Source organism: Kogia breviceps, chromosome 14, assembly GCF_026419965.1.
Source record: "Kogia breviceps isolate mKogBre1 chromosome 14, mKogBre1 haplotype 1, whole genome shotgun sequence".
Taxonomy (NCBI): domain Eukaryota; kingdom Metazoa; phylum Chordata; class Mammalia; order Artiodactyla; family Physeteridae; genus Kogia; species Kogia breviceps.
In genome coordinates this window covers 65613220-65630141 of record NC_081323.1, presented here as the reverse complement: position 1 = coordinate 65630141, position 16922 = coordinate 65613220, and the positions used below count along the sequence as shown (strand labels likewise).

The window sequence follows — 16922 nt, the reverse complement described above, 5'->3', positions numbered from 1 at the left end:
AGCCCTCCACCTGGTGACCTTCACCCTCCTCCCCAGGCCGAGCAGCTCAACAATGAGCTGGCCACGGAGCGCAGCACAGCCCAGAAGAATGAAAGTGCGCGGCAGCAGCTTGAGCGGCAGAACAAAGAGCTGCGGAGCAAGCTGCAGGAGATGGAGGGGGCGGTCAAGTCCAAGTTCAAGTCCACCATTGCAGCTCTGGAGGCCAAGATCGCACAGCTAGAGGAGCAGGTCGAGCAGGAGGCCAGGTATGGTGGGGACAGCGCCCAAACGACAGCCGGCTTGCCGGTGAGCGGCGGGGATGTCGGGGGTCAGTCAGCCTCTCTCTGGGCATCAGTTCTGGCTGAGAGATCAGCTCAGTGGTACCCGCGCTGTAGCTGTGTTGGGAGAACTGAGTGAGAACATAGGAAGGTGCTGTGCCCTAGCCTGGCCCGGAAAAAGCCTCTGTGACATTAGCTGCTCTAAGCAGCATGACTCTTCAGTGATGTCAGCCAGACTTCCCAGGAGCTCATGTCACTTTGCCTAACGTGTGTCTGCAGGATGTCACATTAATGGGTACACAAAACATCCAAATCATCAGCCCCTTCAGCACACACAAACATGGGAAGGCTTCTCACTTAAGTACGGTCCCTGAGCTGTAAGGTCACAGCACATTCATGACCATCAGATAGGGTTGGGATCCCTGCACGTTTTTTGCTTTTGGTGGTGGCTTTACAGATAACTCACATACCACACAGTTCACACAGTTAAAGTGTACAGTTCAGTGGCTTTCAGTGTACAATTCATAGGCACACGCTCACCAAAGTCAACTGTAGAACGCTGTCATCACCAATAAGCAGCCCTGTATCCTTAACCATCACCCTCTACTTCCCATCCCCAGCCAACCACTGATTTACTTTCTGTCTGTTGTCTATTCCGGACATGAGGCCTCTTGTGACTGGCTTCTTTCACGGAGCACGTTTTCAAGGCTCCCCCATGCTGTAGCTGATGTCAGCACTTCATTCCTTTTCATGGACAAACATTATTCTCAGGATGAGCCCTGATTTGGGCTCAGGAAAAGTGCCCACCGTGGGCCATGCTGGTCTGGTTTACACACCGACTGCAAGGGAGGCCCTCCCCATCCGAAACATCCCCACTCCCTCTGTGTGTGCAGAGACAAACAGGCGGCCACCAAGTCGCTGAAGCAGAAGGACAAGAAGCTGAAGGAGGCCCTGCTGCAGGTGGAAGATGAGCGCAAAATGGCAGAGCAGTACAAGGAGCAGGTAACCCTGCCCCGCCCCCTCCCAGCCCCGCAAGCCCCGCCACAGAACCCTCTGACCCTCGGGCCTCTCCTTGACAGGCTGAGAAAGGAAACACGAGGGTCAAGCAACTCAAGAGGCAGCTGGAAGAGGCGGAGGAAGAGTCCCAGCGCATCAATGCCAACCGCAGGAAGCTGCAGCGGGAGCTGGATGAAGCCACAGAGAGCAACGAGGCCATGGGCCGCGAGGTTACGGCGCTCAAGAGCAAGCTCAGGTGAGGGACCAGCCCCCGGGGGCCTCGTCTCACGGGCTGGGTGCACGGGTCGGCCTGAAACCTCCACAGTGGCTCAGAGCCCCTTTTCCCAAAGCCCTCGCAGCTTTCCAGCTCAGCATCATGTACGCAGCACCAGCGTGTGCTGGATGTGGGCGGGGCCCAGACCACATGGGCCCTCCCTCTGAGCAGCACCCCTTCTGTCCTAACTGCTCCCATCCCATCCTCCAGGTGAGGAGGAGGAGGAGGCAGTACCTCCATCTCCTGAGACCTTTCTTCACTGCGTCATCAACGTCTGCAGAATCCCTTCTCTCTTAACCTCTTTCCTGGACTTTCTCTTCCCCACCTTTCCCTAACTCGGCGTTTCTCTGCACTATTGCCATTCAGCGCTGAATAATTCTTTATCATGGGCTGCCCTGTGCACTGTAGGATGTTGAGCAGCATCCCTAGCCTCCACCCACTAGATGCAGCGGCACTTCCCCCAACGTCCCCCGGGAGGTCCATTGCCCACAGTCGAGACCCTCTGCCATAAGTGGACTGCGGTTGTTTTCTCTCCCTCACCCCTGAACCTCCTTCCCGCCCCCTGGTCCACCTGGTTCCCTGAAGGTTTTAGCTCCGTGCTTCCTATCACACTCGCTCACACCCCCCGGCAGGTGGGTGATCCGGCCTCTCAAGTCCACGACCTTCTCTCCTCCAGGACCCTGCCACTCCCCGGGCATTCCCAGTAACTCTCAGGCCTAATGTGACCATCAAGCACCCATCATCTGCCTGCCACCCCTTTTCTTTAGCTCACTCCCTCTGTCTCCGCCGGGGTCTCCAACCCCTCGGCTCATCCTCTCATCCTCTCGCAGCCCCACTGACTCCATGGTTATGGTCAGCCTCTCCCACATCCTCCACACTCTGGTCTCCCCTCCTGCTGTGTTGTGCTGACTTGGTTAGAACACAACCCAAATTAAACCCAACTGCCAAACTTCTGCAGCTCAAAGCAGTGTGGAAAAGCAAACAGGTGTGCTGCCACTTCCGCTGGAAACTCAAAATCGCGGAACCAAGCCGACCTCACTTAGTGCTGCCTGGACGTTTGCTTCCCCATTCCTCTCAGTCCCCGCCTCCTCTCACCCCTCCCCCATCTCACCCCTCCCCCATGCTCTCAGCCCTCCCCCTTAGGCATCTGCTTTTCACTTTCCCTAAACTTACTATCCCTGCCATCCTCTCAGCTGATGACTTCACTTCCTGTTTAATGGAAAAATGGAAACTATCATGAAGTACAGACAAGCCCCCACTTCCCTATCGACACACCTCCCTACATCTATGCTCGTTTCCTCTATTTTTTCCCCCCGTTTCTGTGCTCAACTGTCCAGCACCAACTGTCCACCATCAGACCCACCCCCCTCTTGTTTAACTGAGGACGTTGTTCCTGAAAGTCCTACCCTTCTCCCTTGTGATGTGTTCTCTCTCACTGAGTCATTCCATTAGGTGAACAAACCTAACCCCGCTTCCCTGCTGTTACCACAAAACTCTAACTCAGTGGTCAGTCCTCAGTCCTCACCTGACTCAGCAGCATATGCTATAGCCCATCACTCCTCTTTACTGGGCCTCCCGGATACCACCCTCACCTGGTATCCTTCCTACCTTTCTGTCCATGTTTCATCTCTTCTGCTGGTACCTCATCTCAAAGCCCAGTTGCTGTTGGTCTACCCAGAGTGCCATCCTGGTCCTCTCCCCATCCCCACCTCTGCCCACTCCTGCCCCAGGGTGCCATCCTGGTCCTCTCCCCCACCCCCACCCCGTCTTCCTGCCCCAGGGTGCCATCCTGGTCCTCTCACCCCCCCCCACCCCGTCTTCCTGCCCCAGGGTGCCATCCTGGTCCTCTCACCCCCCCCACCCCGTCTTCCTGCCCCAGGGCGCCATCCTGGTCCTCTCACCCCCCCCCACCCCGTCTTCCTGCCCCAGGGCACCATCCTGGTCCTCTCTCCCTCCCTACTGCTGCTCATTCCTTAGGTGATCTGAATCAGCCTGGTGGCTTCAAAGTTCCATCTATAGCTAGTGACTTCCTAGTTTATCTCCAGCCCAGACTTCCTGGGATTCCAGACCTCCTTGACATTCCCATTCAATGCCTAACAGGCAGTGCACACCTAAACATACCCCAACCTGAGCCCTGACTGAACCCCTTCACCCCAAAACCAGCTCTTCTCACAATCCTCCACAGCTGAAGTTACCATTAATCCAGGCCACAAACCTTGTGCTCATTCTTTATTTTTCTCTCTCCTTTACACCCTGCATCCACTCTGTTGGGAAATCTGGTCAACTCTCCCTTAAAAAATACTCTACATCCGGAATCCAACCACTGCTTGCCACCCTGGTCCAAACTACCCTCTCATCTAGACAACTTTCTCAGCCTCCTTGTGGGCCTCTGCATCCATACTGGCCCCTTATAGTCTGTTCTCAACACAGAAATGGATCTGGATCACATCCCTCCTTTGCTTGGAGCCCTCTATGGGGGCTCCACCTCACTCAGAGCCAAAGTAACATCTTCACAATGGTTAGCTCCACTAGGCCCTACGTGATCTCTGTACTCTGCCTTCTAAATTACCCCTCCACCTCCACCTCTTCCTACACTGCCTCAAGGCCCTTGCACTGGCTGCTCTCTCTGCCTGGAATGCCCCTCCCCCAGCTTGCTGCGCTAGCTGGCCCCTCCTTCCCTTCCTGCAGGTGTTCACTCACCCATGTTACTAGAATGTCCTACCTTGCTCTTTACCATTCTCCTCTCTCTTACCCACTTGTCATCATGGAACTTGCTATTTCTTTTACTTATCTCGTACACAGTCTGCCCTCACTCTTGGCCTGCGAGCCCACGAACAAGAGGCTTTGTCTGCTCATTCATCCCCAGTGTCTGGGATAGTGCTGGGCACAGAATAAACCTTCAATCGTTGAGTCAGAGGTGATGTTTCTCCAACCTCAGGCGTTCTCATACCACCTTTGCCATTTTGTCTTACCGCCTGTACTTTTGTTGACTTGATGTTTTCTTTGAAATTAACTATTTAATCATACATGTCTATTTACAAATGAAACCTACCACCCCTGTACTGTTAAACCAGCATGACTTCCATCAACAGGTCACAATGAAGTTAAAACAGTGAAAACTAAACAATAGTGAGTTCTAGCTGTTGTGGCCACAAATTGATGACTATGACCTGAAGGCAGACTTCTCAGTTAAAAAGGGAATGACAAAGACATTAGCACCAAACATTTTCTGACATAATCAGATGTATTTAAGAGTGGAAAAGGGAATACCTTTCTCACTGTGCAATTCAGCAGTCCAAGGGCATACCTAGGAACCCTCTGTAATCACCTGGCATCTCGGCTCCAGACTCTGAGAACCACTACACGAGACAAGGGGAAAGCCCGAACCGCTTTCAGGAGGGGAAAAGGAACAACTGGCTCAGAGTACAGGGATTTGGGAAGGAGCCCCCTGCCCGTGCAAGGTGAGGGGTGGTGCGTGCCCACTGCTGGACGCCCCCCCAGCACTTACTCAGCTGCTGACTGGACGCTGCCCTTCCTCGGAGGCGGGCTGAGCGGTGGGACAGCAGTCAGCCGCCCCAGCTCTCTCACCCTTTTGTTGTCACTGCTCCCTTTCTTGGGACCGATTATTCTTGCAGCGCATGCTGACCATCCTCTTTGGGTTCTGCCCCAGACAACGACCCTTCTTGGGCTGTACAGGCTGGCATCGGACTAACCTATTTTTACAGTTAATATGAACACGCACACAACATACAAGTGGAAGACGGGTCCTACCTTTTCCACCTTCTCTGAGTCCTCTAGATGTACAAAAGCACAAACTCAAGCACTAGAGCCTTGAGTGAGGTGGGCAAGCCTAGCCAGCTCCTCAGCGAGCAAGAAATTACAAAGCAAGTTTCACACAGTTTTACCAGGCAGGTAAATCCCAACACAAGCCCTGCTTAGAGCCCAACCAACGCACCTATCACTCCTGACACCACCAGGCATCTCCACAGGAGCCGCCCAGGGTGCCTACCTCTACTGTCTTGCTATGGGCATAAAAGGCAACGAAGACAGAGTAACGATACTAAAGTGAGAGGCTGCTGTGGGCTCCTTGCCCAGGTCTGTTCAGGTTCTGTTCCCACAAGGATATTTTGGACTAGCTTACTCAGATTCCTTTACCTTCCTGAACAGATATGCAGAATGGGAGGAAGCCACCTGAGTTCTTCAGAGAAGCTCTGAAGGACAGAAATTTGCTTTTTAATTGGGGAAAAAAAGGCTCGTCCTTTTGTGTGTCAGCCTCTCTGAGAGCTCGTGGCTTCAGGTGCTCCACGGTAAGGGTGACTTTAAGGTGCCTTTAATTATTTAATTGAAGCAAATGCATTGATGATTACAACTGCACTTGAATGGGAGGATGGTAACCACCGGGGACTCTCTCTCTCTGTTTCAGAGGCCCCCTCCCCCAGGAAACTCCGCAATGACTCACCAGGTATCATGCCTGCAGCTTCGCGGCTCATGTCTGTGGCTCTTGGTTTCCATTTCCTTTCTGCCAACCTGCCCCCCCCCCTTTTGTGGCCCTTGCAAATTCCTGGGATTCCTACAAAATCTGAAGGCTTAGATATCTTAGTTCAAAACTGTCTTTCATCAAAACCAACATCGACACAAGAAGACCTCATCTCTACCCATTTTCCTTCCTTCCTTCCTCCCTCCCGCTTTGGCGTGTGACGTGACACCGATGTGGCCTGTCGCCGTGTGCTGAGAGTTTAGAGGCTGCGTGTGGCTTGGATGGCTCTTACCTGTGTGACAGGCCCCTTGTAACGATGAGGCCATGGCTGTGCCATACTCCCTTGTCTGGCTCAGACACCACGCTGAGCAGATGTGCCAGCTCCACTGTCTGGGTACCATCCTGGAGAATGGCTTCCATCCGGCTGGTCTGGCTCACAAGTCAGAATTAGCAAAGCACAGGGTCACGGTGGGCGCAGCCCAGCAATGTGCCTCCCAAGGTGGGGTTTCCACACACGTGTGCGAGGGAAACGAGCTCTCACCCCGATGTCTCACTGGGGTTGCGTGGGGCTTCAGCGAGGGCCAGCTGCTACTGCATCTTCAGTGCACGAGGGCCACACCGGCCACCACAGGGCCAGGCGCAGTCCAGGAGGAGCCTTTACTGGAGGTCTCACGGGCACATGTTCACAGACCAGGGATGGACACCCAAGACTCAGGGAGCGAACGGGGCCTTCACAAGACAGGGTTGAGAGGCCTCGACTTCTCTGGGATCCTAACAACGTCCTCACACACGAAGTGAGGCACCTGGGGCCTGGCTTTCGCCTCATCCTCCTTGAGAGGCCCAGCCAGCTCTGCCTTGTGTCTGTCTTCTCTCTTGGAGAATCCCGCCTTGCTGTCACTACCCAAATACTTAAAGCTGGATGAGGTCTTGGCAGGAGTTTTAGGCAGGAGCATCACGCCTCTAAGACATGGCTTTTGAGCAGTTTTTCTGCCAGCACATCCCGATCACGGGATAAGCTGGAGTCTAGGGCTGGCTGGGGTGTAGGACCCACCCATTGATGGAAACTGAGTCCTTGCAAAGCAGCAGGTGCTCACGCTCTTGTGCCGATCCCTGGGATGCCAAGAGTACCTTAGATACGTTTCTGAGTTCATGAATAGAATCCAAATTCTCCAGGATCAGAGCCTTTAAGAAAAATTTAGAGGGGTCCTTTACTTCCTGTGACAGATATAGCCAGTGCCAATCTTTGCCTAGGATTTGAAGCCAGTTCCTTCAAGAAAGGCCCCTGAACCAGAACAGACCGGCTTCAGGACTGGTGCCCACGCAGGGGGTTTACAGGGACCCAGGCGCGATTGATTTACTTCTTAGATCAAGGGAGCACATTGATCAGTTAAACTCCTCTAGTTAGCAAATGCAGACTCTTTGGAGAGACAAAGGGAGCCCGAGCCACTGTTTCCAGCTGCAGGCCATCCCATCCAGTTTTGAACCTGGAGGGTTAGACATGGAGGAGAGCTGTGTGGATGGCTGCTGAGCCCTGCACGCCGGGACCCTACTCTGTCCCGAGTTGAGAACACAGTGCTAAAGAAGGAAGACTTTCAAAGAACCTCTAGAGACTGAGTGATAGAAAGTTAGTTCCACAGGAGCTGGAGGACTTCCCTGGCGGTCCAGTGGTTAGGATTCTGTGCTTCCACTGCAGGGGGCACAAGTTCAATCCCTGGTTGGGGAAGTTCTGCATTTGAGGTGCAGCTAAAAATAAATAAATAAATAAAAGGAGCTGGAGGCCTAGAAGCTTCCCTCTGATGGGAGTGAGGCTGACCCAGGTCTTTAGTCGGCAGTAGCTACTAAGTATTTATTCCTGATCGCTGCCCCTTGGGAAGTACCATCCACCGTCCCCAGTGGGTTTTACCATCCCAGGTTCCTCCCACCCTTGGACCCCAGAAGGCTCGTGGTGGGAAGCCCCATGTCAACGATCAGGAAATCTCTGGGCCTTGCTTATGCTTCCTGTCTTACCTGAGTTGCCCCCTTTGACTAAAGAACTGACGGGCTGGGTTCACTGGGATGGGCTCACCCTCGTGGCTTTTCTGTCCAGCCTTTGTGTGGCGAAGCGGGTCGTTTTTGTTGCAAAATACTTGCTTTCTTCTTAGACATCCTAAAATGAGTGAAGACCTGTCAAACAGGGTCAGATGGCTGGAGCCCAACACACAACATTATTTGTTGTGGTCGCTGAAAAGAAGGCAAACTTTCCTTCCAAACAGTGGAGGTTAAGTGCAGGCGGGTCTGATTTTTCCTCCTCCTGCCTGCCCCGCCCTCCTACGCAAAGCCTCACTTCAGGTGACCAGGGCAGGCCCTGTGGGAAAAGGGCATCCAGCAGCACGGAGGAAAGGAGACAGGAGTGGAAAGGACAGAGAGAAAGGGGTGTCCCACCTAGCTAGCTAGGGCTAAGAGACACCCTGGATTAACATGTCTAATGTTTTTCTGACAAATATTCATTGAGCACCCGTTCTATGCCTTGCACGGTGCCTGCCATGGTGCACCCAAAACAGGCGCGATCCCTGCCCTGGGGGAACTCAGAACAAGAATTCTGCTCCATAAAAACAGAGCAGTGAGGTGCCTTTAACCAGACAGCACCCTTGGCATCCACGCAGGGACCTCCTTCCCTCTCAAGGGTTGGTGGTCATTCTCACCTTCCTCCAATTCAAAACCTAAACCCCTCCCCCCTTTTCCTTCTGAAAGCGAGCAGGTGCAGACACAACAGGTCCCCCTCATCCCTGCTCCACAGTGTAGGAATAATCCCATGAGGCCATCACCCCCACTTGCCTTTTTTCCTTCTTTTCTAAACAGAAATCCACAGCCGACCAGAATCCCGTGGGTCAGCAAACGACCAAGCCAGACATTTTTTAAAGCAGATGGTCCTGCTTTGAAAAACCTACTTTGCCCCCACATTCCAGCTGATTAAATGCACCCATACGGGTCAGGATTTGTTCACTTCAACCTGAATATATGCGTCTCAATTTGTTTTGAGTTTGTTTGGGTTTTTTTTGCCCCGTCTGAAAATCTCTTCCAAGCTCGAGGGAGATTTCTGTACTTAAGAAACGTGTGTTTTCTTAACACCCACAGGCGAGGGAATGAGACCTCTTTTGTTCCCTCGAGAAGGTCTGGAGGACGTAGAGTTATTGAAAACGCGGACGGTTCTGAAGAGGATATGGATGCTCGCGATGCAGACTTCAACGGAACCAAAGCCAGTGAATGAACAACTTGCTCAAAACAGGGCAGAACCAAATCCAGTGGACTCCTCTTAGCACCGTCTAAATCCATTTTCAAACTCCAAACATCACAGACACCCCTCACGATGAATATAAAGACCACCACCCTGCATTCAGGGCATCAACTTAAGTTTGGAACGATGTACCGAAGGAGAAAAACCCAACAGGAGACACAGACACACCCACTCCCTCTGCCGAGAACTGTGCAGATACTGAATTTTTAGAAAAATATATCCATGGTAACTAATCACTGGCAACTTAGTTTACATGAATTGGGGAGAAAGTCACCACGATGGGTGCCACTGTCCCCACCCCCAGCCCTTCCCGCCCTGTGGACTCTTCCATCGTCCCGGTGGGCCCTGGTTTGACAATTCCTCTTCCCTCTGGTTCCCGCACATCAGATGCACACAGTTCACCGAGACCAAGTGCCTTCTGTAGTCACGTGAATTAAAAAGGAGACGCCGCTCAAACGGCTAAGAGCAGGAATGTCACACTGTTTTATATGCACCCCAGCTGTACTTAAGGACACCCTCACTAATAAAAGGTTATAAATCACTAGAATGGAGTTGACTTTTCTGTCGTTTTCTAGAGAAAAAGGACAGAGTGGGGGGGGTGGCCTCATTTAATCCTCACGACAACCCTATGAAGTCAGGGTTATTATTTCATTAAATGGGGAAACTGAAGCCCAGGGAGGTGAGATGAATCGTCCAAGACTCCACAACTAGCCAACAGAAGATACACAGAGTGAATGTGAGTGAGGGGCTCCTCCACACAGGAGGTGGGCGGCTCGTGGCCCAGGGAGGAACATATTTATCAATCAAAACAGCACGTATTTAATGTGAAGAATGCAAGTTCCTCGAATGTTTGAGTTAAAACAAGACTTTGCCCGGCAGGGCTCGACAAACTTTTTCTATAAAGGCCCAGAAAGTTGAGTATTTTAGCCTCCATCATGGTCTCTGTCACATTTTTGTCTTTTTTTAAAAAAAATTAAACCACCCTTCATAAATGTAAAAACCGTTCTTGGCGTGAGGGCCATAAAAACCAGGCCCGGGCCCATCCCTTCCTTGGCCTGCATGTCCTAGACAGAGATCCCTGGTGAAGTTTCCACTCAACACATATGATTCCATACACCAACTCCATGGGATCAAACCGACTGAAAAGAGGGGAATTACAGAAACCAAGGACGCACTGAATGACCAAATGCTAATACACCCTGAACAGGACACACGCGTGTCCCAATACAATTCTAAGAAGCTGACTTGAAAGGAAATCTTTTAAAAAGTAGTTTCTTTCATAGCCACTTGGTTAAAAAAACAAAAGTTTTTGATCACCAGATAGTAAACACAGAAGCACAAAGGCAGCAGCATTTACTGACCACCACAAACTAGCTAAAAACCAGTTTCTCTTGATTTTATTGTTCTTTTAAAAAAATAAAAGTACATCTTTTTCCGATATAGGTTAGAATGTTGCCAGGGCAACGAAGTGGGCACTCAAGTTTAATTCTCTGCTGAATTTCAGTAGCATTTGAAAAGTTCTGTTTTCAACTCAAGGATATTTTTGCTGTTCTTTTGGAAAAATAACTTAGTAACAGAAGGCCGTTAAGCTGCACGCATGCGCTGTAATTCATGTGTTCTTTTTACTTGCGTCCAAAGTGTGAGACTGCCGTTCACAACCAGCAGGGATGAGCTGCACGCCATCTGTGTGGAAATCCTGGGTTCGTTTCTTCTTTAATAAGGAACCTCCCACCGACAGTCCTGGTGGTTTAATCTTATCCGAAGGCCACCCCAATTATTTCATCAAGGCTTTGAATGAAGTCCTATTCTTAGGGGCTGCATTACCAAGGCCATCACACCCCACAGACTCTAAGGGTCCTGAAGCAGAGGTCACCCCCAGGCCAGGACAGAGGGGCTCAGGACAACTTACAGCCAGGATTGGTCTAAAGAGGACACAGAGCTTCCACTGACCTGGTCCCACAAAACGTACTCTGAAACTCAAGCATGCCTCTAAAAACCTCAGTGAGAGGCAGATTTAAAAGTCTCAGAGGTACACACCACACCACAGTTTAAATAAAAGGTTCATGCCTGTTCTGTTCTTCACCCCTAGATGTGATTTCAGTGCACTGATCCCTGCTGTGCCAAACAGCACTGGAGATTTTGTTCTGGAAGAAGCTCCAGCAAAGTGGGGGCCGGAGTGAGCCTGAGATGGGCTCAGACCCCACTTTATAGGTGTCCCCGGTCATGAAAAACACCTCTCAAGACCAATCAGGACTCAGGTCTGCTGAAAATGATGGGGCAGCCTCAGCACCCACGTCACCATTTCCAGAGGGTCCGCTTTGTCCCTGTCCATTGGCAACACCCCGACAAGGAGGCCGGGGGTTATGAGACGGCACTTCCTGGGGACGACGACCCAGGGCCACAGGCGATCCCCGCCCCCCACTGTCACTGGCTAGTGCAACTGCTTGCTCCTATTTCTCAAACTAACTTAAAAAAACCAAAAACCTAGTTTAAAGAGGGAAGGAGGGTAAAATGACTCCTGCACAGACACCAGGGCCTTGGCTTCCGTGGATTTCCTAAAGCAACATCTTGACTACACCCTGGGCTGACGGCAGCGATGGTGAGGAAATATTTGAAGGCGGCTTCCCAAATTCCAGGCGTTTTCCCAACCTTCAGACAGAGCAAACCAAATTAGGCGGACATTACAGCTGTTACAGACTGGCTAGCACGGGGGCCCACAAAGTTATAAGAGTGAATATCAAGGTCGGGAGCAGTGTCTCACTGGGTCTCAATTTTCTCTCCTGTGAAATGAAGAAAAGGACACTGGCTATCTAGGGCTCATGTGCCCAAGGCCATGCAAAAAGCCCAGTCGCAGAAGATGCTCCAAAAAAACACCCACATCTAAAGGTCCGGAAGCTATGTGCATGCTGGGGAGAACGATTCTTCATTTCCTGTCCTCTGTCTGCCACTGACCGCCCCCAGATTTACGTGGCCTGGGGTCCAGTGAGATTGTGGCACATCTTACAGAATTCTAGAATCTGGAAGCTGCACTGATTTTCTTCAGGCAAGAAAATAAATGAAGCTGTCAGAGGTCAGATTTGTGTTTTCCAATCAGGTGACTGGCTTCAGGAATCTAGTCTGGCTGATTTAGTTTCCTGAAGGTTCTAAAGGTTAAAAAAAAAAAAAATCCTCTTTTGGGGGAAGCAAAGCAGTGTTTGAAGCTTGAGTCCTAAACAAGGGAGTGATTTACACAAAGGACATTCTCACAGCATGACCAGGAATCAAGTAATAAAAATGACCCTCTCCTTGGCCGTTTGCCTAAACCAGCAGACACCACCTAACTCTGTCTTAAGGGATGGGGTAGAGGATAATACCTCATTGACATAATCCTGCGACTTTGAAAAATGGCTATGGGTCAGGGGTCAGAGGCTACCAGCTGGAGAGGATGGGTTCTCCCGACACTGAGGAGGAACAGCAGAAGATACTGACCCTTTGTCACCCAGAGGCACGCTGGTGCTGCCTGGCCGTCTGTCGCCTCCGTCTCTGTTCTTGCTCCCCCACCCTGAGGCTGGGCCACTGGGTCGGTTTGGGGACTGATCATACACGAAGTTCCGGCAGGAAGCAAGTTTGGACTCCAGAGCCTGGAGATAAATATGCTTTCCTGTCTCAAGTTGAAGACAAGAACTCTTGCCTCTCACCAGAGCCCATATACATAATAATAGTTTAAGACAGTGGTTGTCAAACTGGGTTGTGTGTTAGAATCCCAAAGCATGCCCCACCCCATCCCCAAATTCAATGTACGTCCAACTTGTAGAACTGGTAGTCTAAGATATTTAGGAGCTTCCAGAAGAGCCCCCAGTCCGACCTATGATTTAAGTCTGCCTACAAGAAATACGAAATCAACTTTTGGAAACATTCACTCTCTCCACTACCTTGTAAAACATGCACCAAGTGGCAGGAGGTTTGAAGGACTTGCCTCGCTGTAAACAGGCCCTCTGGAAACCAAATGGGTACTGACATCACCCTGGGCCTCTGTATACTCTAACTAAACATAAAAACCTGCTTATATAACAGCAACCCAAAAAAATGAAAGCCAAAAGGAAAAACATAGAAAACGAGTTGCAAGCTTCTGTTAACTCTGAATGCATACATTCTGGTCAATGACAGACTGGCAGGACTTAAACTCTGTGGCTTTCCAGGCATCATTTTTAAAACTAAGAAAAACAACTACAGAGAATATCTATGTGATTTCTTAAGCACAGAAGACTCCTTCCCTGGAATTAACATAAAACCTGTAAGGTCACATTCTCTGCCCTAGCCTTTCAAGATTTTCCCTTTAACTCCCTGAGAAATTTTTAAAAGGGAAGGCAGTTTTCAAATGTTTCTCAGTTTTTTCAAATTAAGAAAAAATATCATCGATACCATCCGAATCTCCCAAATTGCCAGGGAAAATGGTACAGGGAAAGAAAGATATAGCTGGGGATCAAAGGGTGACTCAGGGTCAGAGCCTGGGTGTTTGTCAGAAACAACACCCACAGAAGCACAGCGACTGTAAGGGACACGAGAGCCAGGGCTACACCTGCACCTCATGAAGCCTCTGCCAGAGGGGAAGCAATAGGTAAGGTCACCCTTCAAGTCTCCTGAAGACAGAAGACACCACACAGACCCTGGGGAAGCACTGTCTTACCCCCACTTTCCGCAGTAGGTCTCCCACAATGTTGAGAGCAGATATCCGGGCCGCCGGCGTGAGGGGGGTCCCCCCAGTGGAGTCGTCCAGACCTGCGTGTGCAAAAGTATACACACGTGACACCAACACACACTCAAAAGTCTGTGCCCTAACGTCTCTGAATGCGAAACCCGGAGGTGGGAGAGCAAGCCCCTCTGATCCCAACGCTGCCCTGTTTTGGTCAATGGTTTGTTGCCTAACATAACAAGAGCATCTGATGACCAACTTCTTGCAGCCTTATAATGACTATACTTAATATTTATCCTTACCTGCTATTCTTTTTAAACAAAATCAAAACAGGCCCTCTTAAGCTTCTAGGAATTCCATACAGTTAAGTAACATTAACAGCATCTGAACAAGCCCCACTGGTAAGGGTTCTACTCCTCAGAGCCTCCTCTCTCTTCAAAGCAGGGCTCACAGAGCAGCAGGACCAGCCGCCTGGGCGCTTGTTAGAAACGCAGGATCTCAGGCCCTGCCCAGATCTGCTAAACCTGAGGCCCAGCTGAGTCATGTGCTTATTCAATTGTGGTCTAGACTGGGATTCTGGAAACCTCACACTCTCTTCATCCTGGGCACAAGCTGAGGGACAGGGAGCATGTGGTGGTGTAACCCCGGAGCTGGCCTGCTATTTGCCAGCTGCGTGATGTCAGGCCAGCTCCTTAACTCAGGGCCTCAGTCTCCTCACCCATCACATGGGGACAGCACTTGCATTACTTGTGTCTTGGGCCGTGGTGCGAATCCAGTGAGGTCATATGTAAATACAAAGCACAGTAAGCCGAGGGACTGGCATACCCTAAGTGCTCAATAATTGTCTATTTTTATTATTTACTATATAAGTGGCCCAATCAGAGCCTCACAGTTAATCAGTCAGCAGAGGGGCTGGGGAAGAACTCAAATTTCTTGGTTTTTACTGCATAGCACAGGTTATGCTGGGTCCAGTTCTAGATCATGTATTGCTGGACCCATAGAATGCTTTTTAAATTTTTTATTTGGTTACTGAAATTTTTAATTTGGGAGATTTCATATTAGACAAGAGGATTTCTGGCTTCTGGTGAAGAGTAGAGTGTCTGCTGGGCCCACACCTCTTGAGGTAGAAGCAGAGTGGCAACTGCCCCCTCTGGATGAGGCTTCCATTCCCTAGTTTACCGCAGACTCCACTACTCCCTATCGTCTTACATCTAAGAGGCTCCTCCCACCCACCACAATGGTCTGCCCCTGTGAGCACCCCAGTTTGCTCCCTGCTGTACAGCCTGGTCCTGCTTCTCTCTCACCCAGGACCCGCCCCGGTTCTCACCCAGGAAAGCTTTGTGAAGCCAAGAGAACCCTCCTGATTCCCATCCTCCTTACCACGTCTGAACGTCCCAGGTGTGTTTAAGCTAGAGCTGGGTCCTCGATGAGCTATGGGGGTGGATGGCACGGAACCAGTGGCCTGTACAGCTGTGTCTGTCCTTTCAGCTTCCACAGAGCTGGGCATAGGGGTCCTGGGTTTCTCCTGCTTTTGCTGCACAGCCAATTCTTGCCGCAAATCTGGGCCAGGAAAAGGATTCAGATTAAGTCCCTGATTTGAGTGATGGGGCAGGGGGAGGGTCAACAGGAGACAAGGGTCAGCAAGAAGAACCACCAGAGTGGAAAAACTCCAGGTGGAAACCCTGAATGAAGCAAACCCCACAGGACCTTGCCCAGAAGGCTTGCAAAACTACATGGTTTTTCTTTTGAGTAAAAACAAAAAGGTTTAAAATTTTTTTCAAATCATGTTAGTTGATCATACACTACTGCTTTTACTGTTTTAAGAGAATTCAAATGTATCAAGGTATACACAGAATACTAAGAGAAAATGTGCTTTCCCAACCCGTCCTCAAATGCCCCTCCTCACTCCTAATCACTGTAACATGAGGGAGATCTTCTCAATCCTTTTTCTCTGCATTTCACAGAGTTTATACATGTATCTATTAAGCATATAAGATGAATAACTTTTATTAAGCGTAAATAGAAACATACATCTAGGGCTTCCCTGGTGGCACAGTGGTTGAGAGTCCGCCTGTCGATGCAGGGGACACGGGTTCGTGCCCCGGTCCGGGAAGATCCCACATGCCGCGGAGCGGCTGGGCCCGTGAGCCATGGCCACTGAGCCTGAGCTCCGCAACGGGAGAGGCTCCAACAGTGAGAAGCTCGCGTACCGCAAAAAAAAAAAAGAAAAAAAAAGAAACATACATCTACTATCTATGTGTTTTCCCCCCTTCAATGGTATGTCCTAACAAGCTTATTTATTTATTTATTTATTTTGGCCAAGCGGCATGCGGGATTCTTGGTTCTCCAACCAGGGATCGAACCCCCTGCAGTGGAAGCACAGAGTCTTAACCACTGGATCACCAGGGAAGTCCCCTAACAAGCTTTCTATGACTACATTTATATCTATACCGTATTTGTTTGAACAACTGTTTAACATTCCACAAAATAAATCTATGTAATTTACTTAAGTACTTCATTACTGATGGGCATTTAGGAACAACTACCTTTTAAACTTAAAAGAGTTTTCCTTTCTAAACCCCCTTCTACTGGCTACACATTAGAAACCAAATGAATGTCATACACAATTAATTGACTTTAACAAAATCTCTTATGGACCCAACTTGGATGACTTGCTAATGTCTTAGAGTTAGAAAGCGCTACCTTTGGAAGTGCTACCTCCAAAGAGCAAATGCTGATGAGATTCTGGAGTTCCAAGCCACGTGTACCAGCAGCCATCAAGTCACAAAAGTAATGGGCTGGCTAGCAATTCCATCAGCAGGCATTTTCTCCCCACAAAACTCCTGTGCTCCTGCTGAGCATAAAGCAGATGCTGGGCTTAAATATCCACAAAGGGTCTCTACAGGGTTGGACATCTGACAATTCTTAGCATAGGGTGGGGACCAAGGCTCAGCCTGCCCGGTGTGGTCCCT

General features: G+C 50.2%; 2 protein-coding genes across 12 annotated transcripts in view; one reads left to right on the top strand and one right to left on the bottom strand.

The window, feature by feature from the left end:
* MYH11 (myosin heavy chain 11) overlaps positions 1-9825 on the top strand; it is a 122078-nt gene extending 112253 nt beyond the window's left edge. For 2 of the 6 annotated variants that reach the window (XM_067013499.1, XM_067013497.1), the window contains 5 exons: positions 37-245; positions 1151-1259; positions 1337-1509; positions 5951-5989; positions 9119-9825. In XM_067013499.1, coding sequence (XP_066869600.1) covers positions 37-245; positions 1151-1259; positions 1337-1509; positions 5951-5981 — 522 coding nt within the window. In that variant the 3' untranslated portion in view covers positions 5982-5989; positions 9119-9825. Of the gene's footprint in view, positions 1-36; positions 246-1150; positions 1260-1336; positions 1510-5950; positions 5990-8842 lie in introns of all 6 variants that reach the window. The other 4 variants (XM_059038284.2, XM_067013498.1, XM_059038282.2 and 1 more) reach the window with 2 other exon arrangements.
* A 790-nt stretch (positions 9826-10615) lies between these two features.
* The window catches only part of NDE1 (nudE neurodevelopment protein 1), a 29569-nt gene continuing 23262 nt past the window's right edge, over positions 10616-16922 (bottom strand). For 2 of the 6 annotated variants that reach the window (XM_059038304.2, XM_067013501.1), the window contains exons 7-10: positions 15331-15510; positions 13945-14036; positions 12747-12898; positions 10634-11927 (exon numbers count right to left, since the gene is read on the bottom strand). In XM_059038304.2, coding sequence (XP_058894287.1) covers positions 11834-11927; positions 12747-12898; positions 13945-14036; positions 15331-15510 — 518 coding nt within the window. In that variant the 3' untranslated portion in view covers positions 10634-11833. Of the gene's footprint in view, positions 12059-12746; positions 12899-13944; positions 14037-15330; positions 15511-16922 lie in introns of all 6 variants that reach the window. The other 4 variants (XM_059038309.2, XM_067013503.1, XM_067013504.1 and 1 more) reach the window with 3 other exon arrangements.